General features: G+C 53.8%; 1 protein-coding gene across 1 annotated transcript; it reads left to right on the top strand.

Moving 5' to 3' along the window:
- The first annotated feature begins 16,289 nt into the window (after positions 1-16,289).
- NEURL3 (neuralized E3 ubiquitin protein ligase 3) lies at positions 16,290-26,949 on the top strand. Its single transcript, XM_074940078.1, has 4 exons — positions 16,290-16,435; positions 23,562-24,062; positions 25,962-26,036; positions 26,687-26,949. The coding sequence occupies exons 1-4, from the start codon at positions 16,408-16,410 to the stop codon at positions 26,947-26,949; spliced, it is 867 nt and encodes a 288-aa protein (XP_074796179.1). The 5' UTR covers positions 16,290-16,407.
- Positions 26,950-27,165: the final 216 nt, after the last annotated feature.

The following is a 27,165-nucleotide window of genomic DNA, read 5'->3' as shown; positions in this document are numbered from 1 at the left end:
AGGGGATTTCACCTCTGTACGTGGCTTTGGGGAGGCCAATACTGGAACCCTGTCTCCAGTTCTGAGGTCCACTTTATTAAAAGGGTGTTAAGAAATTGGAAAAGTTGCAGAAAAGTGCCACAAAAATGATTCGAGAGCTGGAAAAAGAGGCATAACAGTCAGCGACATAAAGAGCTCAATGTGTTTAGCTTCTCATCGCATGGCGACCTGGTCACAGTGCGTAACCGTCTTCATGGGGAAAGCACGACAGGTGCTTCTCATCTGATGGAGGAAGGCAGACCAAGAACCAAAGGCTGGACAGTAAAGCTATACTGGGCCTTAAAGCCAGACACGTTCACATGAGAAATAAGGCACACATTTTTAGTAGTGGGGGTGATTAATGACTGGAACAACCTACCATGCCTTTCTGGAAGGTGCTTTAGTCAGAGCATGTTATTGAGCTCAGTACAGTGAGTGAAATTCTTTGTCCTCTCTTATACAGGGGGTGTGGAGTGGGGCGGCTGCCCCGCTCCTGGAGAACAGGGTTTAAAAGCTGCCAAGCTAGGCTGATTGGGGAAGCAGCCCCAGCTGGGGCCATGCCAATTCGGGGCCCAGCTGGGGCCAGGAGACAGAGGAGTCTCTCTCCAGCCCTGGAGTGGGAAGGACCTGGCTACCTGAGAGGAAGGTACCTGAAGCGGAGCAGGGCTGGGGAAGGGCAAAGGGAGCTGGGGAGCTCCAGCCTGGTAAACCCCCCAGGCTGCAGGCCTTGTTGAAGGCCTACAGAGGTACTGGGGCTGCAGAGGTGCAGCCTGGGGATAGGCAAAGGCAGCAGGTCTGACCCCCTTGCCAATGATGAGTGGCCATTACGGGCTGCAGTCTGCCCCAGTGAGCGGGGCTAGATGATGACTGGCAGTAGCCATTGAGGCAAGGTGGGTTTAGAGGGTTGGGGGTTCCCCTGGGAGGGGAGACCCAGACTGTGCAGGTACTGCTGGGGCAGAACCCCAAGGTAAAGGGCACCAGGGTACAGGAAGGACACGGGGCAGCAGCAGCCGAGACACCGGCCTGCAGAGGGAGCTCCATATGCTGGAAAAGAGCTAATTCCCAGATGACCAGCAGGAGGCGCCGCGCCGGTGAGTCCGTGCTTTGCTACAGGGTCAGACGAGATTACTTAAAATCTGGCCTTAAAATCTATGAGCGAGATAGATAGATCCCCTAATTAATTATAGGTGAAGTTGGTAGTGTTGCCATTGCCTGACATTTTCCATTATAAGATCCTGTTGTTATTTGCTCATAACTTTGCCATACTTTAACTCTTTGGACTGTAATTTCCCATGCTGTGCGTCTGCCTCAGGCTGTTCTTTAAATCAGCTAATATGGTTCAGCTACTTCTGAGAACAAGGTTGGGGAAAATTCATTTTTTGCTCACATTAACAATTTGTTAGACATTTCCGCTCTAGCACCTCCGTGTTTTGGAGCGGGGACTTTGGCAGGGGGATCACCAGGCATGTGCCTTTTGCCATCCCTGTGAAATTACACTGAAATCTGGCCAAGTTACAAACCTCAGAAAAACTCTCCACTTGCACATATTCAGTAGAGTCTTGTTAGAATTTGGCAGCTAAATTCTCCAAAGATTCTGTTTGCACTGAGCATGCTCCATCCCCTCACAGCTCCGACATGTGACCAGACAGCACACGCATGATGCCCACAGAGTGAGTGAGCATGCTCCATCTTGAGACCGCAGGGGCTGAGCTGGACTTTTCCTGACATTTCTATTGTGGCAGGTCCACATATGTAGCTACTGCTCCCAGTTATTCTCATGGCTCAAGTGGTACTCCTGGGGGAATTCTGCACCCAAAAATTAAAAATTCCATGCACAATATTTTAAAATTCTGCAAAATTCTGCCTATTTTATTTGTCAAAATAACACAATAATGCAATTACAGGCCAGTAAGCCTGACTTCTGTACCGAGCAAACTGGTTGTAACTATAGTAAAGAACAGAATTGTCAGACACATAGATGAACACAAGTTGTTGGGGAAGAGTCAACATGGTTTTAGTAAAGGGAAATCATGCCTCACCAATCTACTAGAATTCTTTGAGGGGGTCAACAAGCATGTTGGACGATCGAGATACAAAAGGAGCACTTAAAGACGATAAAGTCACCATGGAGAAACTAAATGAATTCTTTGCTTCAGTCTTCGCGGCTGAGAATGTTAAGGAGATTCCCAAACCTGAGCCATCTTTTGTAGGTGACAAATCTGAGGAATTGTCACAGATTGAAGTGTCACTAGAGGAAGTTTTGGAATTAATCGAGAAACTTAACAGTAACAAGTCACTGGGACCAGATGGCATTCACCCAAGAGTTCTGAAAGAACTCAAATGTGAAATTGCGGAACTGTTAACTATGGTTTGTAACCTGTCCTTAAATCAGCTACTCTACCCAAAGACTGGAAGATAGCTAATGTAATGCCAATATTTAAGAAGGGCTCTAGAGGTGATCCTGGCAATTACAGTCTAACATCAGTACCGGGCAAATTAGTTGAAACAATAGTAAAGAATAAAATTGTCAGACACATAGAAGAACATAAATTGTTGCAAAAAAGTCAACATGGTTTCTATAAAGGGAGATCAGGTCTTACTAATCTATTAGAGTTCTTTGTGGGGGTCAACAAACATGTGGGTAAGGGGGATCCAGTGGACATAGTGTACTTAGATTTCCAGAAAGCCTTTGACAAGGTCCCACACGAAAGGCTCTCATGTAAATTAAGTTGTCATGGGATAAGAGGGAAGATCCTTTCATGGATTGAGAACTGGTTAAAAGACAGGGAACAAAGGGTAGGAATAAAATGGTACATTTTCAGAATGGAGAGGGGTAACTAGTGGTGTTCCCCAAGGGTCAGTCCTAGGACCAATCCTATTCAACCTATTCATAAATGATCTGGAGAAAGTGGTAAACAGTGAGATGGCAAAGTTTGCAGATGATACTAAACTGCTCAAGATAGTTAAGACCAAAGCAGACTGTGAAGAACTTCAAAAAGATCTCACAAAACTAAGTGATTGGGCAACAAAATGGAAAAGGAAATGTAATGTGGATAAATGTAAAGTAATGCACATTGGAAAAAAATAACCCCAACTATACATACAATATGATGGCGGCTAATTTAGCTACAACTAATCAGGAGAAAGATCTTGGAGTCATCATGGATAGTTCTCTGAAGTTGTCCACGCAGTGTGCAGCGGCAGTCAAAAAAGCAAAGGGGATGTTAGGAATCATTAAAAAAGGGCTAGAGAATAAGACGGAGAATATCTTATTGCCCTTATATAAATCCATGGAATGCCCATATCTTGAATACTGCATATAGATGTGGTCCCCTCCTCTCAAAAAAGATATACTGGCATTAGAAAAGGGCAACTAAAATGATTAGGGATTTGAAATGGGTCCTATATGAGGAGAGATTAAAGAGGCTAGGACTTTTCAGCTTGGAAAAGAGGAGACTAAGGGGGGATATGATCGAGGTCTATCAAATCATGAGTGGTGTGGAGAAAGTGAATAAGGAAAAGTTATTTACTTGTTCCCATAATCTAAGAACTGGGGGCCACCAAATTAAATTAATGGGCAGCAGGTTTAAAACAAATAAAAGGAAGTTCTTCTTCACTCAGCGCACAGTCAACCTGTGGAACTCCTTGCCTGAGGAGGTTGTGAAGGCTAGGACTATAACAGGGTTTAAAAGAGAACTGGATAAATTCATGGAGGTTAAGTCCATTAATGGTTATTAGCCAGGATGGGTAAGGAATGGTGTCCCTAGCCTCTGTTTGTCAGAGGGTGGAGATGGATGGCAGGAGAGAGATCACTTGATCATTACCTGTTAGGTTCACTCCCTCTGGGGCACCTGGCATTGGCCACTGTCGGTAGACAGGATACTGGGCTGGATGGACCTTTGGTCTGACCCAGTATGGCCATTCTTATGTGGACAAGGCGAGATTTTCAGAAAGCTTTTGACAAGGTCCTTCACCAAAGGCTCTTAAGCAAAGTGAGCTGTCATGGGATAAGAGGGAAGGTCCTTTCACAGATCAGTAATTGGTTAAAAGACAGGAAACAAAGGGTAGGACTAAATGGGCGGTTTTCCGAATGGAGAGAGGTAAATAGTGGTGTCCCCCAGGGGTCTGTATGGGAACCAGTCCTGTTCAACACACTCATAAATGATCTGGAAAAAGGGGTAAACAGCGAGATGGAAAAATTTGCAGATGATACAAAACTACTCAAGTTAGTTAAGTCCAAAGCAGACTGCGAAGAGCTACAAAAGGGATCTCACAAAACTGGGTGACTGGGCAACAAAATGGCAGATGAAATTCAATGTTAATAAATGCAAAGTAATACACGTTGGAAAACACAATCCCAACTATACATATCAAATGATGGGGTCTGAATTAGCTGTTACCACTGAAGGGAGATCTTGGAGTCATTGTGGAGCGTTCTCTGAAAATATCCACTCAATGTGCAGCAACAGTCAAAAATGTGTACAGAATGTTGGGAATCATTAGGAAAGGGATAGAGAATAAGACAGAAAATATCCTATTGCCTCTCTATAAATCCATGGTACACCCACATCTGGAATACTGCGTGCAGATGTGGTCGCCCCACCTCAAAAAAGATATATTGGAATTGGAAAAGGTTGAGAAAAGGGCAACAAAAATGATGAGGGGGATGGAACGGCTTCTGTGTGAGGAGAGATTAATAAGACTGGGACTTTTTAGCTTGGAAAAGAGACGACTATGATGTTATCTGATTAAAATATGACCACATAGATCATTTTGCAACCACTGTTACATATTTGCAGAAAATCTTGTACAAAGGTTGTTGAGTGAGGTGTCTATGAAAAGGATATGACTTGCTGGTTATGATTATGCTACCTGTCTGCATGTATCATTTTTATATTTGAAGTTATAAGTATTGGCTCTATACCTGGATTTCAAATGTTTGCTTCTGGGGTAACGCCCACAAGGTAGCTAGCCAGCACATCTTGGAGGGAGTATTCAAATTCAGTGACCCATCAAAAGGACACTTAACTGACAATGGACCACGGTAGACGCCCATCTCCACTGAGTGGACTGTCATGTAAACGTGCTGTCTGGAGTGTAGGTAATGGCTTCCTGCAGTGACTGAGGGAAATTGGGCACGAACTTGCCCACATGACTCCAAACACCATCGTGTTGCTGTAATTTTCCACAGTAAGAACAATGGGATGCCCTCCACATGGCAAAAGCTATAAAAGGCCCTGGAAACACCTCCATTTGGTCTTCGATCCTGCTTCTTACCTCTGGAGGAACTTTGCTACAAACTGAAGCTCTGAACAAAGGACTGAATGACCCATCCCAGCTGTGGATGGACTCCAGAGACTTGACTTAACCCAGCAGTTTATTCCATCACTGCTACAAGCCTGAACCAAGAACTTTGCCATGACTGGATGCCATTGATTCCTTTAACCTGTTTTAACTCTCACCTTTCTTTCTTTTTTATGAATGAATCTTTAGGTTTTAGACACTAAAGGATTGGCATCAGCGTGATTTTTAGGTAAGATCTAAGTTATATATTGACCTGGGTGTGTGGTTGGTCCTTTGGGATCAGAAGAACCTTTTATCTGATGAGACAGGCATTCCAGTTCTTATATCACCCAGTGTTTTTGGTGGTGATATAAGAACAGGAATGCCTGAGGAAACTGCCTTTATGTTTTCTTGTTAGCCAGTGTGGTGAAACAGAAAGTTTACTTTTGCTGCTGGTTTGGTATATCCTCTGGGAGATTAGCCAACAGTCTTGGGGTGTATCTGCCCTATTTCTCAGCAGTTCGTCCTGAATTTGGCATCCTCAGTTGTGACCCACTGAGGCACAGTTACAAGGACTAAGGGGCGGGGGTCTATAAAATCATGACTCATGTGGAGAAAATAAATAAGGAAGTGTTATTTACTCCTTCGCATAACACAAGAACCAGGGGTCACCAAATGAAATTAATAGACGGCAGGTTTAAAACAAACCAAAGGAAATATTTCTTCATACAACACACAGTCAACCTGTGGAACTCCTTGCCAGAGGAGGTTGTGAAGGCCAAGACCATAACAGGGTTCAAAAAAGAACTAGATAAGTTCATGGAGGACAGGTCCATCGATGACTATTAGCCAGGATGTGCAGGGATGGTGTCCCTAGCCTCTGTTTGGAGGATTCTCTGCTCCTTGAAGTCTTTAAACCACGATTTGAGGACTTCAATAGCTCAGACATAAGTGAGAGGTTTTTCGCAGGAGTGGGTGGGCGAGATTCTGTGGCCTGTGTTGTGCAGGAGGTCAGACTAGATGATCATAATGGTCCCTTCTGACCTTAATATCTATGAATCTATAAGCTGGGAATGGGCGACGGGATGGATCACTTGACGATGACCTGTTCTGTTCATTCCCTCTGGGGCACCTGGCACTGGCCATTGTTTGCAGACAGGATACTGGGCTAGATGGATGTTTGGTCTGCCCCAGTATGGCCTTTCTTATGTAATATAATCATGCCAGTTTCGATTATTTTGGTCATTTATTTCAAAATACCTGTCCGCAAGTATGTCTGTAACAATACAGACAATAAAAAATCAGGAAATGTGTTTTGACAAATAGATTCCTTACTAGGCATATTAATACAGAACTCTGAGTAATAACTCATTTACACTACAATACAGGAACATACTTCCCGCACCCCTCAGAAGCGGTGCAAAGGCTTGGGGGAGTCGGGGTAATGGAGGAGCTGAGGGAGAGGGAAGTAATTGCTGGGTGGGAGCCTGGGAGTGAATCAGGAGGGTTGTTGGGGGGAGGGGGAAGAAGTATGGAATGGAGGGTTTTTTTGGGGGGGGGAAAGGAATTGTTAGGAAGCTGGGGAGTCTCCCCCATGCAGACCCTGGCTGACCCCAGCCTCTTCCATTCAGTAGGGCACATCTGCCCCTGTCCCCATGTGTCCCTGCACTCCCACTTAGCCACACTTCCTCCCCGCATCCCCATGTGTCACTGCATCCCCACTCAGCCACCCCATACCCATGTGGCCCTGCATCCCCAGTCTGTCCCCCTCACTAGCCCTTCTGAACCCCAGTCTATGTGACCCCCCCACCACAGCCCCATGTGCCCCACTCTGTCACCCCCATATCTGTGCCTCCTCACCTGGCCTCATGGGCAGGGCACTGTGAGGAATGCAGCCTCTCATGCTCCCTAGCGCTGCTGGCTGCCACTGCTGGTGAGCCAGCTGCCCTCTGTTCTGGTGCCACAGCAGCCCCTGGTCGGCAAAAGGCATAACCACAGCCCCGCTCTGGCAAAATGTATTTTCTGTGGAGAAAAAAAATCTGCAGGGGGACACGAATTCTGCATGTGGGCAGTGGCGCAAAATTCCCACTGGAGTAAAGTGACAGAGGGCTGTGCTTTGGCTCTAAAGATCCCAACCCTGGTGATGGCCCACTATGGCTCCACATGGTAGAATTATTTCAATTTTAAGTAATGATTCTAGAACAGTGGTTTTCAACCTATGGTCTGTGGACCCCGGGGGGTCCGCAGACTATGGCTAAAATTTCCAAAGGAGTTGGCACCTCCATTTGAAACTTTTTAGGCATCTGTAAATGAAAAAGGTTGAAACCACTGGACTAGAACAAAGTCACTTATATTCCTGCATGGAGTGTCTACAAGGGGGAGTTATATTGGAACAGCTCTAGCAGAAGGGTTGGTTCTGCTTCAGCTGTACTGGGAAATTTCCCTGTGTGGAGAAGCCCCTTGTTGTTGGTGGTGGTGTTGTTTGGGTGAGAGAGTAAGTGACTGAGTATATGGAGATAGATAGATAGATAGAGGGGGTGTATGGAGAAAGAGGGGGTGGATGGGGATAGATAGATAGATAGATATAGAGGGGTGTCCATGGGGGGTGAGGGGGAGAGAGAGAATTTGTGATGAGTGATCCTTCTTGCTTCTTATGATCTCTGCCAATAACAACATTCCTGCTGAGGCGAGCAGGGCAGGCGTGAAGAGGATCTCACTCCATGTGTATTGCATATGTGCTGTTGTCCCCGCCCATGCCCCTGCCTCTGTGTCCTGACGTAGAGGGGACTGAAGTCCAGCAGTTGTGAAAGCCTGAGCCTCTGTTAGAAGAAACAAAGCATTTCCTAGAAATGAGGGTAGGCACACTAGCAAAGAAGTGAAAGTGGGGGTGGGGGGGGAGCAATGGGACTGGGCTGGGCTGAACTCCAGGGAGTTCTGGTAGAAGTAAAAGCAAATAGGAAACTTGCATTTGCTCCATGTGGGATAACGGCCAAACCCACAGTGAGCCAAGCCAGTGCTGGGTTAGTTTCACTTTTGCCTAGCAAAGGCTGCCAAGTGGATATGAACATAAACAGTGTGTAGGAAAGGGGTCGGGTACCAGGGGGATAACGTTGTGGGGCAGGCTGGGTTTAGGGGGAATATTAGGGTCCAAACAGGGAGCTTTCAACTTAAGAGGGCAGTGGAGGGCAACAAAAATGATCAGGGGGCCGGGGCACATGACTTGCAAGGAGAGGCTGGGGGAACTGGGATTGTTAATCTGCGGAAGAGAAGAATGAGGGGGGATTTGATAGCTGCTTTCAACTACCTGAAGGGGGGGTTCCAAAGAGGATGGATCTAGACTGTTCTCAGTGGTAGCAGATGACAGAACGAGGCACAATGGTCTCAAGTTGCAGTGGGGGAGGTTTAGGTTGGATATTAGGAAACACTATTTCACTAGGAGGGTGGTGAAGCACGGGAATGGGTTCCCTAGGGAGGTGGTGGAATCTCCTTCCTTAGAGGTTTTTAAGGCCCTGGCTGGGATGATTTAGTTGGGGATCAGTCCTGCTTTGAGCAGGGGGTTGGACTAGATGACCTCCTGAGGTCTCTTCTAAACCTAATCTTCTATGATTCTAAGAGATCTGGGAGGAAGGGGTCCCAGCAGCAGGGAGGAGTCTCTGCCTAGAACAGGTCCTCACCTAGTCCTTACCCAGCCTTCCCTGCTGCTGGAAACCCAGACTGGATTGTACGTTTGTCCTTCATGCAAGACCAAACTGGGAATGTGCTGGGCCATTCTAGACCCATCGAGGCTGGTCAACACATGTTATGGCCTGGAAAAGCAAACACCCGACTGCATGACAGCAAGACACAAAAAACATGTGTCTGAAATTTGCGAATGTTCTGAATCTGCAGAAGTGAACCAGATACAATGTCTGAAGGGTCAGGGAGCAGCGGGGCCATGGGACGCAGTGTCCCGGGGCTCAGGGAGCAGCCATTGGACAGAGTCCCAGACGTCAGTTCCTGTGTAGATGTAACATTGACAGACCCTGGTCATCGGTGGGTGGGATCGAACTTGGGATCTCTGGAGCTTAGTGCACGAGCCTCTACAGCATGAGCTAAAACCCAACTGGCTGTTAGCTAAGGCCGTAGAGCAGGCTCGTTTAACTCTCTCTAAGTGGTCTCCGTGCCACTAAATGGGACAGACCACCACAGCCAGGAGGTGTGTGGCTTACATAAAGGCCACCCAGCTAACTGCATGCTTGCTCCAAACAATGCTGAACCTCGAACAGTCCTCTGAGAAGTCACGTTGTTCCTTTCTGTCTTCAGATTCCTGGAAGTGGCTCCCAGACTTTGCCTCTGTTGCATGAAGGCAAATACATTTGGAGCTTGACTCAGCCTTGCTTCAATATGTTTGTTAAATATTTGCCCTGTGGTGTCCTTGGAGCAGAGATAAGGGTTTTTATGCCAAGTAGATGCAGATATACTCCGCCTGCTGGCAACTCAGCCCCGAAAGGAAAAGGCAGGTGGTGACACAAGACTTACGAGGAGAGACTGAGGGAACTGGGGTTATTTGGTCTGCAGAAGAGAAGAATGAGGGGGGATTTGATAGCAGCCTTCAACTACCTGAAGGGGCGTTCAAAAGAGGATGGAGCTCGGCTGTACTCAGTGGTAGCTGATGACAGAACAAGGAGCAATGGTCTCAAGTTGCAGTGGGGGAGGGCTAGACTGGATATTAGGAAACACTGTTTCATGAGGAGGGTGGTGAAGCACTGGAATGGGTTACCTAGGGAGGTGGTAGAATCTCCATCCTTAGAGGTTTTTAAGGTCAGGCTTGACAAAGCCCTGGCTGGGATGATTTAGTTGGGGATTGGTCCTGCTTTGAGCAGGGGTTTGGACTAGATGACCTCCTGAGGTCCCTTCCAACCCTGATATTCTATGATTCTTTGACACGTCCGTGTGTGCTTCTATTGTGGCGAGCCAGGTCCCTTCGTCTCCACCTGCCTGGCCCAAAGGCTGAGCCGAAAGGTTCTGGAGAACAAGCCAGCCCAGTCCTGATCTGAGCTGGGCACAAAGGCAAGGCATAACCAGTGATGAGCTGCCAAAAAATGAAGAACCGGTTCCTTCAGTCGCTCCGGGTCTTCGGCAGCACTTCGGCGGCGGGCCCTTCGCTTGTTCCGGGTCTTCGGAGGTACTGAAGTACCTGCCGCCGAAGACCTGGAGTGAGTAAAGGGCCTGCCGCCAAAGTGCCACCGAAGACCCGGAGCACTGCCGGGTGAGCGAAAATTTTAAAAAAAGGGATTCTCAGCCAGGGGAGCCTCCCCAGCTGGGAGCTCAGGTGGGCCAGACAGGACGGTCCTGCGGGCTGGATGTGGCCTGTGGGCCAGAGTTTGCCCACCCCTTTAACAGCCGGTTCTAAACCGGCTTCAAAATTTAACAACCGGTTCGCGTGAACTGGTGCGAACCGGCTCCAGCTCACCACTGGGCATAACCCTGAGTCCCAAAGACAAGTCCTGTCAGGGACAAGCATCAGATCCTGCCAGCTGGGACCACAACTCCAAGTGCCTGTCCTAGCCTCATTTCCCTCTGATTCTGGGTATCTCTTGCCCACCTGTCACAGCCCCCTCATTCACTGGCAGGAGTCACGGGTCTCTTTTCCCTCAGGGTTCTGTCAGCAGCACGGCTGGGCTCTGATGGATGGGGAACAGCTGGAAGAAACCCAAGCCCCGTGGCAGGTAGCGATTGGCACAGCAGGGATGGTTGAGGATCCCACTCCCCACCAAATACAGTGATTTCGCTGATGTATTTGAAAAGAGAAATGCAGACTCCGTACTTCCCCATGGGACCATAATGGTCCTATAGCCTTACAGCCTGGGGCAACATCCCGTCCAGCTGGCTTTATGCCATGGCTGCATCTGAGGTAGCTAATGTATGCCTCCAGGAGAATTTGGCCAAAGGTTTCACGTGCAAATCCACTTCCCCTGCTGGGCCCCTGGAAAGATGGCAGCCTCTGTCTCTGTGTAGACTACTGGCCTTTGGACCAGATCACAGCTAGAAAGTGGTACCCACTGTCCCTAATACCGCAGACCTGTTGGATCAAGCCGCTCCTCGGATATTCACAAAGCTAGACCTTTGGGGGCACATGCCCTTGTGTGCATGAGGGCCAGAGCTGAGCGGAAGACCGCCTTTCGGCCACTGGGAACATTTAGTGACGCCATTCGGCCCGACAAATAACCACTCTGTTGCAGCACTTCATTCATGACGTGTTTCAGGACATCCTAGATCAATACAAAGTCGTGTACCTAAGGTGCTATACTTATTTCTTCAGACAATCCCAAACAGCACCCAACTCATGGTCGAGCTGTCCCAGAGAGGCTTTGCCAACATGGGTTGTAGCCTTCGGCTGTGTTTCCACTGACTTCCTGGCTTCAGTCTGTCCCCAGCAGGGATCGAGTTGGATCCAGAAACGATAAAGGCCGTCCGCGATTGCGCAGAACATCCACAAATGTCAGCATTTTCTGGGCTTCACGGATTTCTACCTCCAGTTCATCTGTGTTCTCCGGCAGAATGCTCTTGCTCCTCATTGCTCCATAAGTACCCCCCGTTCAGCAGGACTCTGGAAGCCCAATGCACCTTTGAGCACCTCAAACTTGCATTTACAGCTGCCTCCATACTAGCCCACCTGCTTCCACATGAGCCTTCAATGGGAAACAAATGTCTCCAATGTGGCAGTTGGAGCAGTGATCCCCCAGGGGCATCCATGTGCCTATGGGCAGTGCATGAAGCCCCCGCTTCAGGGAAGCTAGTCCCTCCCCCATTGCTTTCACACCCCCCCCATTGGAGGCCCGAGCCCCCCACCGTGGCCAAAGGTGCCCCGCCTCAGCCAGCATGAGTCCCAGCCCGCCGGCTGGCCTGGTCGCTGGCCCTCGGCCGCCCCAGCCCAAGTGCCGGGTGGCCCCAGCCCGGGCTGGCTGGGGGCCTGAATACCAGGTGACCCTTGCCCTGGAGCACCAGGCGACCTGAGCGTGGGGCAGTCCCAGCCCTGGAGCGCTGGGTGGACCCATCGCTGGGCAACCACAGCCCCAGAGCGCCGACCAGTCCGAGCACCGGCCAGCCCCAACCTCGGCCGGCTGGCCCACGCACAGGCCCCAGCCGCCCCACGTCCTGGGCTGCTGGCTGGCCCACCCCAGCCCTCGCCCCCGCCCGCTTTGGGGGAGAGGCTGAGCAAGGGAGGGAAGAGGAGCAGCCTGGGCTGGGCCACGGGGGAAGAGCGGGAAGCAGGAGGGGGCCTCAGGGCAGAGTGTGGACAGGGTCATGCCTGGCTGTTTGTGGAGGCTTAGCCTCCCCTGGCCTGCCATACCCGCCACCTAGGTATGTGCCTTTCATTCTAAGAAGCTCATTCCCACTTATCAATATTATGAAATCCTAAACAAGGAACTTCTGCCCAGCAAGCCAGCTTCGAGGAGTGGTGGCACTACCTGAAGGGGCCCAACACCCAGTCCAAGTATACACGGCCCTTAAGAACTTGGAATATTTATGGAAGGCCAAAGCCCTCAATCAGAGGCTGCTCCACTGGGCCCTGTTCTTCTCCTATTTTAATTTTACGGTCACCTATTGTCCAGGCACGAGCAGCAGAGCAGACACTCTATCCCGAAAAGCGGAGGACTATGCTGATTGGAAGAGACCCAACCAAGAGACCTACATCCTTAAATCCCATAACTTTCTTGGTGTGACAAGGCACCTGGACCTGCGCGACCTAATCCACTCAGGCTCTGCCCAGGGGTCTCCCCTTGGTGACCAGGAAGCCATAGATCAGGAAGTGCATGAGTTCAGAGATGGATTGACCTTTTGTGAAGGGACATACATATGTTCCCCCAGCTGTCCCCATGTGATGGCCCTGTGGATGTGCCAAGATTCCCCCCGGCGGGGCATTTCGGCTGTTCCAAAACCCAGCATCTGGCCTCCTGTTTCTTTTGTGGCCTTTCATGCATGCCACCACACAGATATATGTAGCCTCCCATGACATATGTACCCGCATTAAGGTGCCACACAGCAAACCCTGTGGGCTCCTCCAACTTCTGGAAACTCGACCCAGGCCCTGGGCAGCCATCTCACTAGACTTCATCGTGGTACTATCTGGGTATCCAACCATCTTAACTATCATCATTCACCTCACAAAGATGGCCCACGTCGTGCCCTGCCCCCAGTTACCTTCCTCCGAGGAGACTGCCCACTGTGGGTAAACCAGGTCGTCTGCCTCCATGGACTCTCTGAGCCCATTGTTTCTGACCCTGGTGCTCAATTCATCTCTCACTTCTGGAGGGAGGCTCTCCAATTGTTGGGAGGACACTCCTGCCCTTTCTTCAGCTTATCATCCCCAAACAAATGGCCAGAGGAACAGGTTGAACAAAGTCCTGGAGCAGTATTCTGGTGCTGCTTCCATCGGAATGACTGGTCCTCGCTGTTCTTCTGTGCAGAGTTCTCATAAAATAACACGGAACACTCCTCTACAGGTGAACGACATCTTCCACTTCTGATCTCACCCTGAACTGCCCACACCCTCCCCAACCCTGCTGTTTTGGAATGGGCACAATTGATCCATCGTACCCAGGGGGAGCTAATGACCTGCCTGGAGGAAGCAAAACAGGACTACAAGTGGTATGTGGACCAACAACAACAGAAAGGTCCCGACATTCTGTAGGCCAGAAAGTATGGCTCTCAGCAAAGCATCTCTGTACCGACAGACCACCCCATAGACTTGATCACCAGTTCCTCAGCCCATATCGAATCTGCCAACTGATCGATCCTGTCGCTTTTGAACTCCACCTGTCTCGTTCTCTCAGAATCCACCTGGTATTTCATGTGTCCCTACTGAAGCCATATGTGACCAACCCCTTTCCCCGCTGGACCCAGCCACCCCCCACACCTGTGCACGTTCAGGACTATGATGAGTATATGGACCACAAAATCCTCAATTCTAAAACGAAGCGGGGTAAGCTATGGTATTTGATTGGAGGATTACAGGGCTAAGGAGCGATCCTGGGAGCCTGCTGAAAATGTTCCTGCTCCCAAACTTGTAAAAACCTTTCATGAGAACCCACACCTATTGCTGCCCTAGGGAGGGGGGTAATGTGATGCCCCGGGTCTTGAACCCACGCCTGGGTGTGCCCAGACAACTGCCACATCCTGGCCTCCACCCAATCTCTGCTGAGAAGTCCTTAGGACGACAGTCTCAGCCAAGGCACCACCCACAGGAGCCATGATTGGAGGATCACCCAGTTCCACTGATTGGTCCAACTACGCTGCATTGGATCCTGCTTGTACCTGCCTCCTGCACCCACTCCTGTTCTGGATTCACTGCTCCTGCCTTCACTCCTATTCCCATCGTGTTCCTGCCCTGTGCCTGATCCCTGATCCTCGCCTCTCCTCCAGCTCCTTTCCTCAATTCCACCCTCAGTTACCAGTCCCGGCTCCAACCCGGCCTCCGACTTCTGAGCCCGGCTCTGAACCTCGGCTTCAATCTCTGACTCTGGCTTGGCCCCGGCTCTGGTAACTGGCAGTTGTCTCTGGTGCTGACGCACGGCTTTGCTCTGTCACCAGACCTGACTTCTGGGCCAGACCACCTGCTCCCAGAATCAGACCTTCCCTCTTACGATGCTGCAGGGTCATAGGCAGTGGGCCAGAACCCTCTTTCCTGGACAGGGCATCTGGTACTACATTTTCCTTCCCGTTAATACGCACAATTTCCATGCCATGTTCTTGGAGCGTTTGGAATCAGTGCCCTTGGTTCTGTGTAACCAAATGAACGGGAAGTGGTTGGATAGTACACTGAATTTCCTGTTTAAGAGCAAGGGCCTTAATTGTTTGATTACCCACATAATGGCATAACTCTCTTTCTATGGCAGAGTAATTGTCCCACATTCTTAACTTCCAGACGCTCAGACCCTTACGATGGATAAAGCAGCAGGAAAGGCAGGGTGAGCGAAGAAATGCAAGCTCACCAAGCAGCCGTTGGCAGAGCCGTCATATACAGACTGTGGTCGTGAATTTATGTGTTTGTGTAGCTATAAACCTGTGCTCGTAATTCGTCCTGCAATATTTAGCTTCATCTCACAGCCAGGCAGGGAGGGGCTGTGTCCCCAACCAGGTGAGACTAGACCCAGGCATTCAGCCTTGCACAACTCAGGAAAAGGTGCGATGTGGACGGCCCCTTTGAGCCCCAGGCTACTGTGAAAGCTGCTGCACAGTCGGTAAAGGGGGTGGGAACAGACTCCGTAAAGAAACGCCGGGTGGTCTCTGAATCATAGACTCATAGAAGATCAGGGTTGGAAGGGACCTCAGGAGGTCATCTAGTCCCACCCCCTGCTCAAAGCAGGACCGATCCCCAACTAAATCATCCCAGCCAGGGCTTTGTCAAGCCTGACCTTAAAAACTTCTAAGGAAGGGGATTCCACCACCTCCCTAGGTAACGCATTCCAGTGTTTCACCACCCTCCTAGTGAAAAAGTTTTTCCTAATATCCAAATAACCCCCCCACACAATAGTTTACCTGTCTGGAAAGAGGCAGAAGCAGAGCCCCCCCCCCCCCCCGCCATCACAGGGATTATTCCATGGACTGGAGGCTATGGGCTAGTCCTGGTCGCTCTAGAAGTGACCAGTGGTGCCCCTGCCTGCAGCACGTGGACACCAGAAGCTCCAGAGCACAACCCCGGTGCAGAGCCTGATCTCCGAGGCTGCCTGCGTTTCTGGGGGGGAAGTCCCTGGAGCAGGATCCTGATCACCGTGAGATCAGCTCCCAGCGGTTGGAGCGCAGCTGGAGGCAGGAAAATCCCTACTGTTCCTCCACTGGGCATCCGTCAGCTCTGGGCATGAAGCCAGCTGGTGTTCCGTTTAAAATGAATATTGGAAATACGCAAAGCAAAACCAGTCATACCATGTGACAGTGAGAGTGTCTGTTGCTCACTCACTGGGGGTGTAACATGATCACCACTCACAGCTCGTATAAAAACGAGTCTGGCGGGCATGAGGGCCGGCACTGCACAGCAGGAGCTCCTGGTCCCTCTTGAGGTGAGAGGACAGAAGCGGACTTTCCGGGCTGCCTGAGCATGTGAAGAGAAGCCTCACCCAGCCTGCAATGGGGAGCTGTTTAAACCGGCCGCAAGGTAAGAGGGAACGATCCTGACACACTGCATGATCCTGTCCCCCGGGGGAGAGGGCTGCAGTTGCCCGCGGTACAGCAAGGGAGCACCTGCACTGGCAGGCGGAGGATGGAAAGTGAGGGGTGAAATGCCAAGGTGCAGACTGCAACCTGGCTCTTGAGCTAAATGCCAGCATTTGGGATCCGAGTTCAGCCCTGTCTCAGCGGAAGGATCGAGCTGTGGAGAGTGGATGGGCGATATACCCTGATCATATCACATCCTGGGGCTGCCCCAGCCTGCCAGGTGCTATTTGTAGATGGGCTTTATCTGCTCCCCTGCACCATAGTAACTGGGCACCTCCCAGGTATCCTCTCTTGTGGGGTGAGCTGGAGCAGGGACCGAGCACAGAGAGACGAAAGGTTTGTCCACCCGCTGCATTCGTCCGCACCACAGGGCTGTAAATTCGAGGGCGTGTGTGACTGGCCCATGTCGACACTGCTGGTGCCCTCAAGCAGGCCGACAGAGCCCTGTTTGCAGGGCTGGAGTAACACACACCAGAGAACTTTCAGGGTGTGCAGCAGGGGCCACACAAGCCAGTTAGCAAGCAGCAAGCTGGCATCTACCCGAATTGACCCCCTCTGAGGTGGACGAATGCACCTAAGTAACTTACCCTAGGAGTCTGTGGCAGAGCAGAAGCTGGACTGCTGGTCTAGGGGCCAGGCTAGAACCAACAAACCATCCTTCACCTGCCTTTCCTTACAGCTGGCGGAGCCTCTGCTTTAGCTCCAGGAGCAGGGGCTGGCGCTGAAGATTACATATGAGTTGCTGAGCTCTGTGTGCATGTAGCCGTAGCTCATTGCAGAAGGACAGATAGAAACAAGCTGTTGTGTGTATTGCCCATTTTAGACATGGAGACAGTGGGCTAAGTGACTTGCCCAAGGTCACCCAGCAAGTCAGTGGCAGAGCTGGGAATAGCGCTCAGGAGTCCTGATGCCTAGAAACAGCAAAACTGTCACGCTGGAGCAGACCTGCGCAGTGTCCTGCCGCTGCCGTCTGTCCATGTCCAGATCTGCGACCCTCCCGCTCCTCTCTTACATGAGGGATGAAGGAGTTAACAGTGGAGAAACGTACCATCACCGTGCCTCTGAGTTAACCGCTCACAGAGGTGAATGGGGCAGCTCAGAGCTCCCAGAGCTGTTGTCCCAGTGACGCTGGGTTCACATTGCTGAGGGTTTCTTTGCGGCCAGGGGCTGAGGGTTTTAAGCTAGAGTGAGGGGCCAGTGCACTGTCCCGCCGCGCCCCAACCCCGCTGAGCCTTGGCTGCAAGCGATGGCTTCGCCAAGCTAGCGTGTGGAGGAAGGACTGGCTGGAGCTCCCGGGCTGTAAATGAACAATAACTCACCTCCAAAAAGAGCCGGCTGATCCCGTGCTCTGCCACAGACACCATGTGCGACCCGGGCAAGTCACTTAGCGGCTTGGTGCCTCGGTTGCCATTAGTACCTGGGGCTCATTGCCCTGCCACCCACGCATGTGTACGAATGTGTCACAGACTGGGCGGTGCTGAGCTCCTGTGGTGCTGGGGGCACAGCGATACCCGAGACAGATAGCTCACCCTGAGGATGGGTGTGGAGAAGCCATGACTCCCCCTCCCCAGAGCACTGTAAACTGGCTTGAACAGAATCCTAGACTCACAGGGCTGGAAGGGACCTCAAGAGGTCATCTAGTCCAGTCCCCGGCATTCGTGGCAGGGCTAAGTATTCTCTAGACCATCCCTGACAGGGGTTTGTCCGACCTGCTCTTAAAAATCCCCAGTGATGGAGATTCCACAACCTCCCTGGGCCATTTATTCCAGGGTTTAACCACCCTGACCCTTAGGAAGTTTTCCTAATGTCCAACCTAAACCACTCTTACTGCAACTTAAGCCCATTGCTGCTTGTCCTGTCCTCAGAGGTTAAGAAGAACAATTTTTCTCCCTCCTCCTTCCCAAGTGGAGTACTTTGCATTTGTCCTTATTGAAATTCATCCTATTTACTTCAGCTCATTTCTCCAGTTTGTCCAGTTCATTTTGAATTATAATCCTATTCTCCAAAGCACTTGCAACCCCTCCCAGCTTGGTATCGTCCGCAAGCTTTACAAGCATACGTTCTATGCCATTATCTAAATCACTGATGAAGAGATTGAACAGAACCGGACCCAGAACTGATCCCTGCGGGACCCAGGGCCCTCCTACCCATATGCAAAGTATGCAGCTGCGTAGGGCACCAGGAAATATGGGGCACCAAATTTCCGGGTGCCTTACGCACCTGCATGCTGCTCCAGCCCCAGCTCCGCCTCTTCCCCATGGCCCCGTCCCTGCTCTGCCCCCATCCCGCCTCTTCCCACCCCTCCCTGCCCCTGCTTCACCCCCACACCCCTGAGAACTGCAGCAGGGCTGGGCCTGCACTCACCGGCGGCGGGAAGTGCAGAGACCCGGCCCCAGCCACGCCGCTGGGAGCGCTGGGGTGTGGCTCCCCCATGCCCCCCAAGCCAACCCTGCCCCCCCGTGGAGGCCTGTGGCCCCACACCCCCTCCCCTGCGATGGGGGCTGCGTAGGGCCCCAGAATAGCTAGGGATGGCCCTGGCAGGACCCCACTCATTACGCTCTTCCAGCATGACTGTGAACCACTGAGAACTACTCTCTGGAACGGTTTCCAACCAGTGTTACGCCCACCGTGTAGTAGCTCCATCTAGGCCTGAGCAAACAATCAGGGAGTTTACAGGTACGCAGCCCCCGTGCAAACCGGGGCAGCAGCTCGGGGCGGGAGCAGAGTGGTCGGTGGTGTGGACACCAGCCGAGGGGGGTGGGCTGGGGAAGGAGGAATCTGACGGGAAGGGAGGAGGGGGCTGCCAGGCAGGTGTGGCCGAGGAGCCGGGGGCAAAGCTAGGAGGTGGCAGGTGTGAAGCCAAGGGGCCCGATCCTGCTCTGAGGTGTCAGTCCGGAGTCATTCCAGGGGGGATTACACTGTGCAGAGGAGCAGGGAGTCTGGGCCCAGACTGGAGGAAGGAGAAGAGCAGCCAGCTGCCCCGGCACCGTTAGGCACACACCCTCGCCTGAGCGGGCGAAGCTGGGGGGAGCCCTGAAATCTGGCTAAACAGGCGTTCTGTGAATGTGGGCGAAGGCCGCCTTTCCCGGAAAGGCCCCAGGGGTCTTGGCCTCGCTACGGGCAGAAGGAATTGCCCGAAATGGCATGGAAGCCCTTGGATTTGACAGATTTCACATTGGCCAGCACATGGGGCCAGATGGGAGATGGGCCTTCCAGCCAGACCACTGAGAGCTACTCTAACGTCAGTAGCTACGTGACAGCAGCTCCTCGTGGCCCACAGCAAAGGGTCAGGTTTGGGGGCTCATTATGCGGTGTGCTGTGCAGCCGTGACAGAGGCCGGATCTGCACCTGGGGTGGTATGGGTAACATTGTAAAAAGCACCTAGCCGATGTCGGAGAGCCGGTCCCATTTTCAGAAGCAGTGGAGTCAATTAGGGTCAGATTTCCAAGGGGGTTTAGGCCCCTATAGATGCAGTTTAGCGCCTGCAGGTGGTTCGCAAAGCACCTGACTCCCAATGAAATTCATGCGAGATGGGAGCCTAGGCACTTTTGAACATCTCACAAGGCCCCTATTTGCATATTAGGTTAAAAACGTGGCCCTTAGGAACCTAAATTTCACTGAAAGTCAATGGGACTTAGGGGCATAATTGTCCAAGCCCCTTCTGAAAATGGCTCCTAAATCACTAGGTGCTTTTTGCACAATGTGACATGGATGGAGTGGCACCGATTTACACCAGCTGAGGATCTGGCACGTTGAGGAATGAGCCTTTCCCTAGTGCAGAGACCTTGCACTCATGATAGAGCGATTCTCCCTCGCTCTCTCTCCTCAGCCCTGATCTGCAGCCCCTTCTGCGCATGCCCCTCTGTGCTGACCAGTCCGAGACCATAGGGATGGCCACACTGTGTGGTGCTTTTATGACACAAATAGGGTCTTCAGTGCTTGCTTTAGGTGCTCATTTAGGTACCAAACTAATTTCACTTGTGCCCTGGGTTGGGAGGAGACTGTCAGGTCATAGCATAAAGCCCTGGCTATCTCTCTTTCCCTCACTCTGTTTCACTCCTCCTCATCCCTCTCTCCTCTTCCCTTCTCCCCAGAAGGAATCACTAGACGGACTACAGTCCCCTAGTCCAGGCCAGGCTCCGGTGCTGGAGCAAGGTGGGGCTAGGAGACTTGTTCCTTCTAGAGCAGGGGTTTGGAGGCCCCCCCTGCAAGATGCCATAAAAATGCCATACCCCCCACCCCCTGCCACAACAGCTGTTTTTCTGCATAGCCAGTGGATTAACAGCTGTATTAAATGGATAGTTATACAGTTAAACACACACACATCTATAATCATAGAGTCATAGAAGATCAGGGTTGGAAGGGACCTCAGGAGGTATCTAGTCCAACTCCCTGCTCAGAGCAGGACCAACCCCAGCTAAATCATCCCAGCCAGGGCTTTGTCAAGCCTGACCTTAAAAACCTCTAAGGAAGGAGATTCCAGCACCTCCCTACGTAACGCATTCCAGTGTTTCACCACCCTCCTGGTGAAATAGTGTTTCCTAATATCCAACCTAAACCTCCCCCACTACAACTTGAGACCATTGCTCCTCGTTCTGTCATCTGCCACCACTGAGAACAGCCGAGCTCCATCCTCTTTGGAACCCCCCTTCAGGTAGCTGAAGGCTGCTATCAAATCCCTCCTCACTCTTCTCTTCTGCAGACCAAATAACCCCAGTTCCCTCAGCCTCCCCTTGTAAGTCATGTGCCCCAGCCCCCTGATCATTTTTGTTGCCCTCCCCTGGACTCTCTCCAATTTGGCCACATCCTTTCTGTAGTGGGGGGTCCAAAACTGGACGCAATACTCCAAGTGTGGCCTCACCAGTGCCGAATAGAGGGGAATAATCACTTCCCTCAATCTGCTGGCAATGCCCCTACTTATACATCCCAAAATGCCATTGGCCTTCTTGGCAACAAGGGCACACTGCTGACTCAGATCCAGCTTCTCATCCACTTGTAATCCCCAGGTCCTTTTCTGCAGAACTGCTGTGATGAAGTGGGAACATTCTCAATGTTTTCTCTGAATACTGTGTGCGGGCCTGAGTTTCCCCGAGGCATTTCTTAAGTATCTAGGTGGTGGGATAAGGGGGTGTGATTGTTGCAGAGCCCTAGAGGGAAAGCGTGATGCTGTCTGCACAGAGAATGGCTGACACCCTGTCTCCTGGCAACTAATGGACCTGGGCATGGGCCAGAATCTTTAGGGGGTGGGGAAGCAGGCAAAATCACAGATCGTTTGGCTGCCTGTCCGGCTAGCGTTCGCTTTGGCGCCCGTCACCGTCGTGTCTAAGGCTGGGATTTTCAGAAGGCCCAGCTCCCACTGACAGCCGATGGGATTTTGGTGCCCGACTCCCTTTGGCCTTTGAAGACCCCAGCCTAAGGCTGTGGCTACCCTAGAGCTTACAGTGGCACGGCTGTACCCCGGCAGCTGCGCCGCTCTAAGTTCTCTAATGTAGCCGCTCTAAGCCGACGGGAGGGCGCTCTCCGGTGAGCTTAACCCTCCAGCCGCTGTTCGGTGGGAGGAGACGCTCCCCCGCCAACACAGCACTGTGCACACGAGTGCTTAGGTCAGTGCAAGTACGTCGCACGGGGGGGTGGTTTATTCACACCCCTGGGGGACATAAGTTCAGCCACCCAGACTATAGTGTAGGCGAAGCTGTAACATCTTTCTTCCTGTTCCCATGCCTCCTCCCGGCAGCTTAGCATCTGAGGAGGAAGCCGCATTTGTTTACATAGCTCGTGTGCCAGCTGGCTGCTGGGGAGCCTGTGAGCCACAAGATCAGGCTGCAGATACGTTCTGGGGTTGTGATTAGCTGTCGCACCCCGTGATTGGCCAGATAGCAAGGGTGCTCAATCTGGACACTTTCTTTTTGGGGGGAGGAGAGGCCACAGCTGCCTGTATAAGACAAAGCCCCTAATATCAGTAGGTCTGGTTACCCTCCCCAGTGAGGCAATCAAACCTCTCCTGGTGAATGACCCTGACAGTGTCCCAGTGCGACAACCTTTCACTTTCTCACTGACTCAAAGTAAAATCCACGGTGAATTCAGACAAGCCACAAGGTTGTTTTCCCTCTCACCATGATTAGTATCTATGACTCAAGAGAGAGGACTTCTGGCCAAGGAGGAACAAGGGTCGCAGCTGGCCTAGAGAGATAGTGCACAGGAGGGAGATGGGTTTTCCTTCCTCGGGATAAACAGCCTGGGAAAAGGATCGGATCAACACAGGGAATTCCAGCCTAGGAGATTGAATTCGCCTCTGAACCCAGGAGATGGGGCCCTTCCAGGGTAGGGCTAAGGGGGACCGAGGTATCAGCATGAGGAACGGCAGGACTGAGCTGACATGTGCTCAGGAGATGGTGTTGCGTTCGCGGCATGCTTAGGGATCCCTGATGCATCAAGGCGAAGAAGGCTGCGAGGGGAGGAACATGGGGAGTGGGTTCAAGAGGTGGTAGTCCCTGAGGGCAGAGGACCCTGCTGGCATCGGTGGGTGGTGTTTGGAAATGGGCAGATCAGCCAGTTCTTGGCATGGTCCCTTCTGCTTGGTGGCTTGGGGAAGACAGTGCTGGGGTCAGGCTCTTGAAACCCCACAAGAAGACGGACCCAAGTCTACCCTGAACTTGATGGTGAGAGCAAGATATGGGCCCTGTGGTTCAGAGGCAGAGCAGCGCAGGGAGGAGAACGGTCTCTACAGATAAGTGGGGGGGTCTGCTCTCAGGGGTTCTCAGCCTCTCCCAGACCCTTACCCCATCTCGCCAGAACCCCCCTCCATTTAACAGTACGGGAAGGGCAAGGTGCCTGTGACCCCCTACACTGCAAACACTGTGTGGGCATAGCCCCACTGCAGTCAGTGGGGGGCCATGGTGTCACACTGGAGCCTAGTCTCCAGCACTCTCCCCACAACCCTGGAGGGCCTGTGGCAGGGGGCAGAGGGCACTGGTTAGATGGGGCTGCAGATGCTTGGCCCGGCAGGACTGGGCACCGAACATCTAGCAGCTGCACAAAGCATCACTAGCGCATTCCTTCCTCCACAGGCGTGGAGAGTAGTGACGGGGACGCCTCCCAGCCCATCTTCTTCCACCCCTTCACCCACGGCTCCCAGGTCCTCCTGGATGAGTTCCACCACGTGGCTGAACGGGCCAGCAGCTTCCATGACGGCATCGTCTTCACCAACCGGCCCATCCAGCTCCACGAGCAGGTGACGCTGAAGATCTTGAAGAAGGAGGCCAGTTGGCACGGGGGGCTGAGAGTGGGCTTCACCTCCATGGACCCCTCCAAGCTGGACCCCCGTCACCTGCCGCCATTTGTGTGCCCCGACCTGGTCAGGCAGGGGAAGACCTGGGCTGCAGTCCTGCCAGACCACTGCGTGGAGGAAGGCACCATCCTCACGTTCTGGGTGGACCAGAGAGGCAGAGTTTTCTTCTGCAGCCAGCAAGAGGCCAAGAGCATGTGCCTGCTGAGGGACGTCCCCGTGAGACGCTGTCTCTGGGCCGTCATTGATGTCTACGGGCAGACCAAGGCGGTCCAGCTTCTGGGTGAGCGTGCAGCAGCGCTGGGGGGCTGAGGCAGTGGGCTCACGGTCCACACGCATCCTGGGAGATGTTTCGTTCCCGCCTGCCAGGGCCGTAGGGGCCACCCCCCACCGGGCAGGGGATTCATGGCAGCACAGGGAGGGAAGCCAGGGGATGACAGACATGGCGATGGCTGGCTGCTCTGCTTGGCTCAGGACAGGGGAGCTCTGCAAGGCACCGCTGCCCTTTGGAGTGTGGGCATAGAGAGGCAGAATGCCCTGCCCCGACTGCCCCACCTCACACCCCCCTGACCGCGGGGGCCACCCACACTGCCCCACCTCACACCCCCCCTGACCGCGGGGGCCACCCACACTGCCCCACCTCACACCCTCTGACCGCGGGGGCCGCCCACACTGCCCCACCTCACACCCCCCCTGACCACGGGGGCTGCCCACACTGCCCCACCTCAAATCCACTGAGTGCGGGGGCTGCCCACACTGCCCCACCTCACACCCCCCTGACCGCGGGGGCCACCCACACTGCCCCACCTCACACCCTCTGACCGCGGGGGCCGCCCACACTGCCCCACCTCACACCCTCTGACCGCAGGGGCCACCCACACTGCCCCACCTCACACCCTCTGACCGCGGGGGCCGCCCACACTGCCCCACCTCACACCCCCCCTGACCATGGGGGCTGCCCACACTGCCCCACCTCAAACCCACTGAGTGCGGGGGCTGCCCACACTGCCCCACCTCACACCCCCCTGACCGCGGGGGCCACCCACACTGCCCCACCTCACACCCTCTGACCGTGGGGGCCACCCACACTGCCCCACCTCGCACCCCCCCCCGACCGCGGGGGCTGCCCACACTGCCCCACCTCACACCCCTCTGACCGCGGGGGCTGCCCACACTGCCCCACCTCACACCCCACTGAGGGCGGGGGCCATCCACACTGCCCCACCTCACACCCACTGAGTGCGGGGGCTGCCCACACTGCCCCACCTCACACCTCCCTGACCGCAGGGGCCACCCACACTGCCCCACCTCACACCCACTGAGTGCGGGGGCTGCCCACACTGCCCCACCTCAAACCCACTGAGTGCGGGGGCTGCCCACACTGCCCCACCTCACACCTCCCTGACCACAGGGGCCACCCACACTGCCCCACCTCACACCTCCCTGACCGCGGGGGCCACCCACACTGCCCCACCTCACACCCTCTGACCGCGGGGGCCACCCACACTGCCCCACCTCACACCCACTGAGTGCGGGGGCTGCCCACACTGCCCCACCTCACACCCACTGAGTGCGGGGGCTGCCCACACTGCCCCACCTCACACCCACTGAGTGCGGGGGCTGCCCACACTGCCCCACCTCACACCCCCCTGACCGCGGGGGCCACCCACACTGCCCCACCTCACACCCTCTGACCGCGGGGGCCACCCACACTGCCCCACCTCACACCTCCCTGACCGTGGGGGCCGCCCACACTGCCCCACCTCACACCCACTGAGTGCGGGGGCCGCCCACACTGCCCCACCTCACACCCTCTGACCGCGGGGGCCACCCACACTGCCCCACCTCACACCCACTGAGTGCGGGGGCTGCCCACACTGCCCCACCTCACACCCACTGAGTGCGGGGGCTGCCCACACTGCCCCACCTCAAACCCACTGAGTGGGTGTGAGGAGAGGGTGGGGATTCCCCGGATTGCATGAACACCGATCTCCCTGGGAGCTGCGATCAGATTTCCTGACCCTCTGGGGCTTGGCACAGACGCCTGCCCTGGAGGGCCTGGCCCGGCCGCTCAGGGGGCTGCTGCAGGGTGGACTCTGGTCCCCTCGTTCCCTCTGGGGTCCGTCGAGAGAGGTTTATATTCGTTGAGGCTGATCCTGGACTCTGTGTTTTCCTCTTCTAGATCCCACGAGGCCCCGGGGAGGCGTCGGTGAGCCCGCCCCTGTCCCCAGGCCATTGCATCCTGCCATGCTTCATGGTCAGTGGCTGAAGGTGGCTCTTACCACTGGCTCCTTCTGCTCCATTTCCTCTTGGGGCATGGAGCTGACCTGGGAAGGGCCGTGTCCCGACATACATGAGAATGGCCAGAGTGGCTCAGCCCAATGGTCCAGCCAGCCCAGGATCTCATTGCTGGGTGCTGTGCCCGGCCTGTGGGCAGCCTTCCTGGACAGGAGGCCCTGGTAGCCCTAGGAGCTCTGGCTGGCTGGGAGCGCGGCCCATCTGTCCGTTCTGGAAGTCCCAGGAGAGACGGGCTTCCTCACCTCCACTGACCGCTGAGGGTCACCTGACACAGCCCCAGGCTCAGGGTCGGAAGCATGGCAGGTGCAGAGACACGGCTGCCCAGCCGGCCGGGTTGCGAAAGGGGACAGCCCTCGGACAGGCTGTGTCCCGGGGTCAGCTGAGGGCGTGCCCACAAACTGCTTACAAAACCGCCGTCGCAGCGGTAGTGTTGGGGGGTCATTCCAAGGTGGAGGGGAGCTATCTCTGGTCCTAGCTCAGCAGCGCCCCGGAGCTCTCGAGGGATGGGAGGGGTGGGCTCGGGCAGGACATTAGCCCAGCACATTTCTTGTTGGGCTCAGGGGAGGAAGCCTCTCCTGCCCCTTTAACGCCACGCTCCTGTCTCCCCAGCGCCGGCGTGCCGGGATTACAGCTCTCTCCTGGGAGGCTGCACGGAGGAGTGTGTCATTTGCTGCTCACACGAGGCCAACGCCCAGCTGCAGCCCTGCGGCCATGGCACCCTCTGCCACTGTTGTGCCCAGCAGGTCTTCCACAGCAACCGCCCTTGCCCCTTCTGCCGGGAGCAGCTACAGGACATCATCCCGGTCGTCCCGGGAGCTCCAGCTCCTGGGACACGTCTGCCTGTTGGGAACCAACCATGGCCAGGAGGATGAATGGACGCAGGGGTGGGGGGGTTTCTGAAACCTGCCCCAGTGAAAGGTAGAGCTCCTCCCACCCCCCGCACAACCCTGCTGCTGGCTCCCCTTGCTGTGGGGGTCTTGGCCATGTCTTCTCCGCCCCCCTCACTCTGCGCCTTGCTTGGGTGATGACGCTCCCGTACTCTCCCTGGCTGGGCTGTTTCGCACAGAGCAGGGGAGCTGGGGGGCAGC

This window comes from Natator depressus, chromosome 26, assembly GCF_965152275.1.
Source record: "Natator depressus isolate rNatDep1 chromosome 26, rNatDep2.hap1, whole genome shotgun sequence".
In the NCBI taxonomy this organism is placed as follows: Eukaryota; Metazoa; Chordata; order Testudines; family Cheloniidae; genus Natator; species Natator depressus.
The sequence above is the reverse complement of the archived record's forward strand: the minus strand, read 5'-3'. Positions and strand labels throughout refer to the sequence as shown.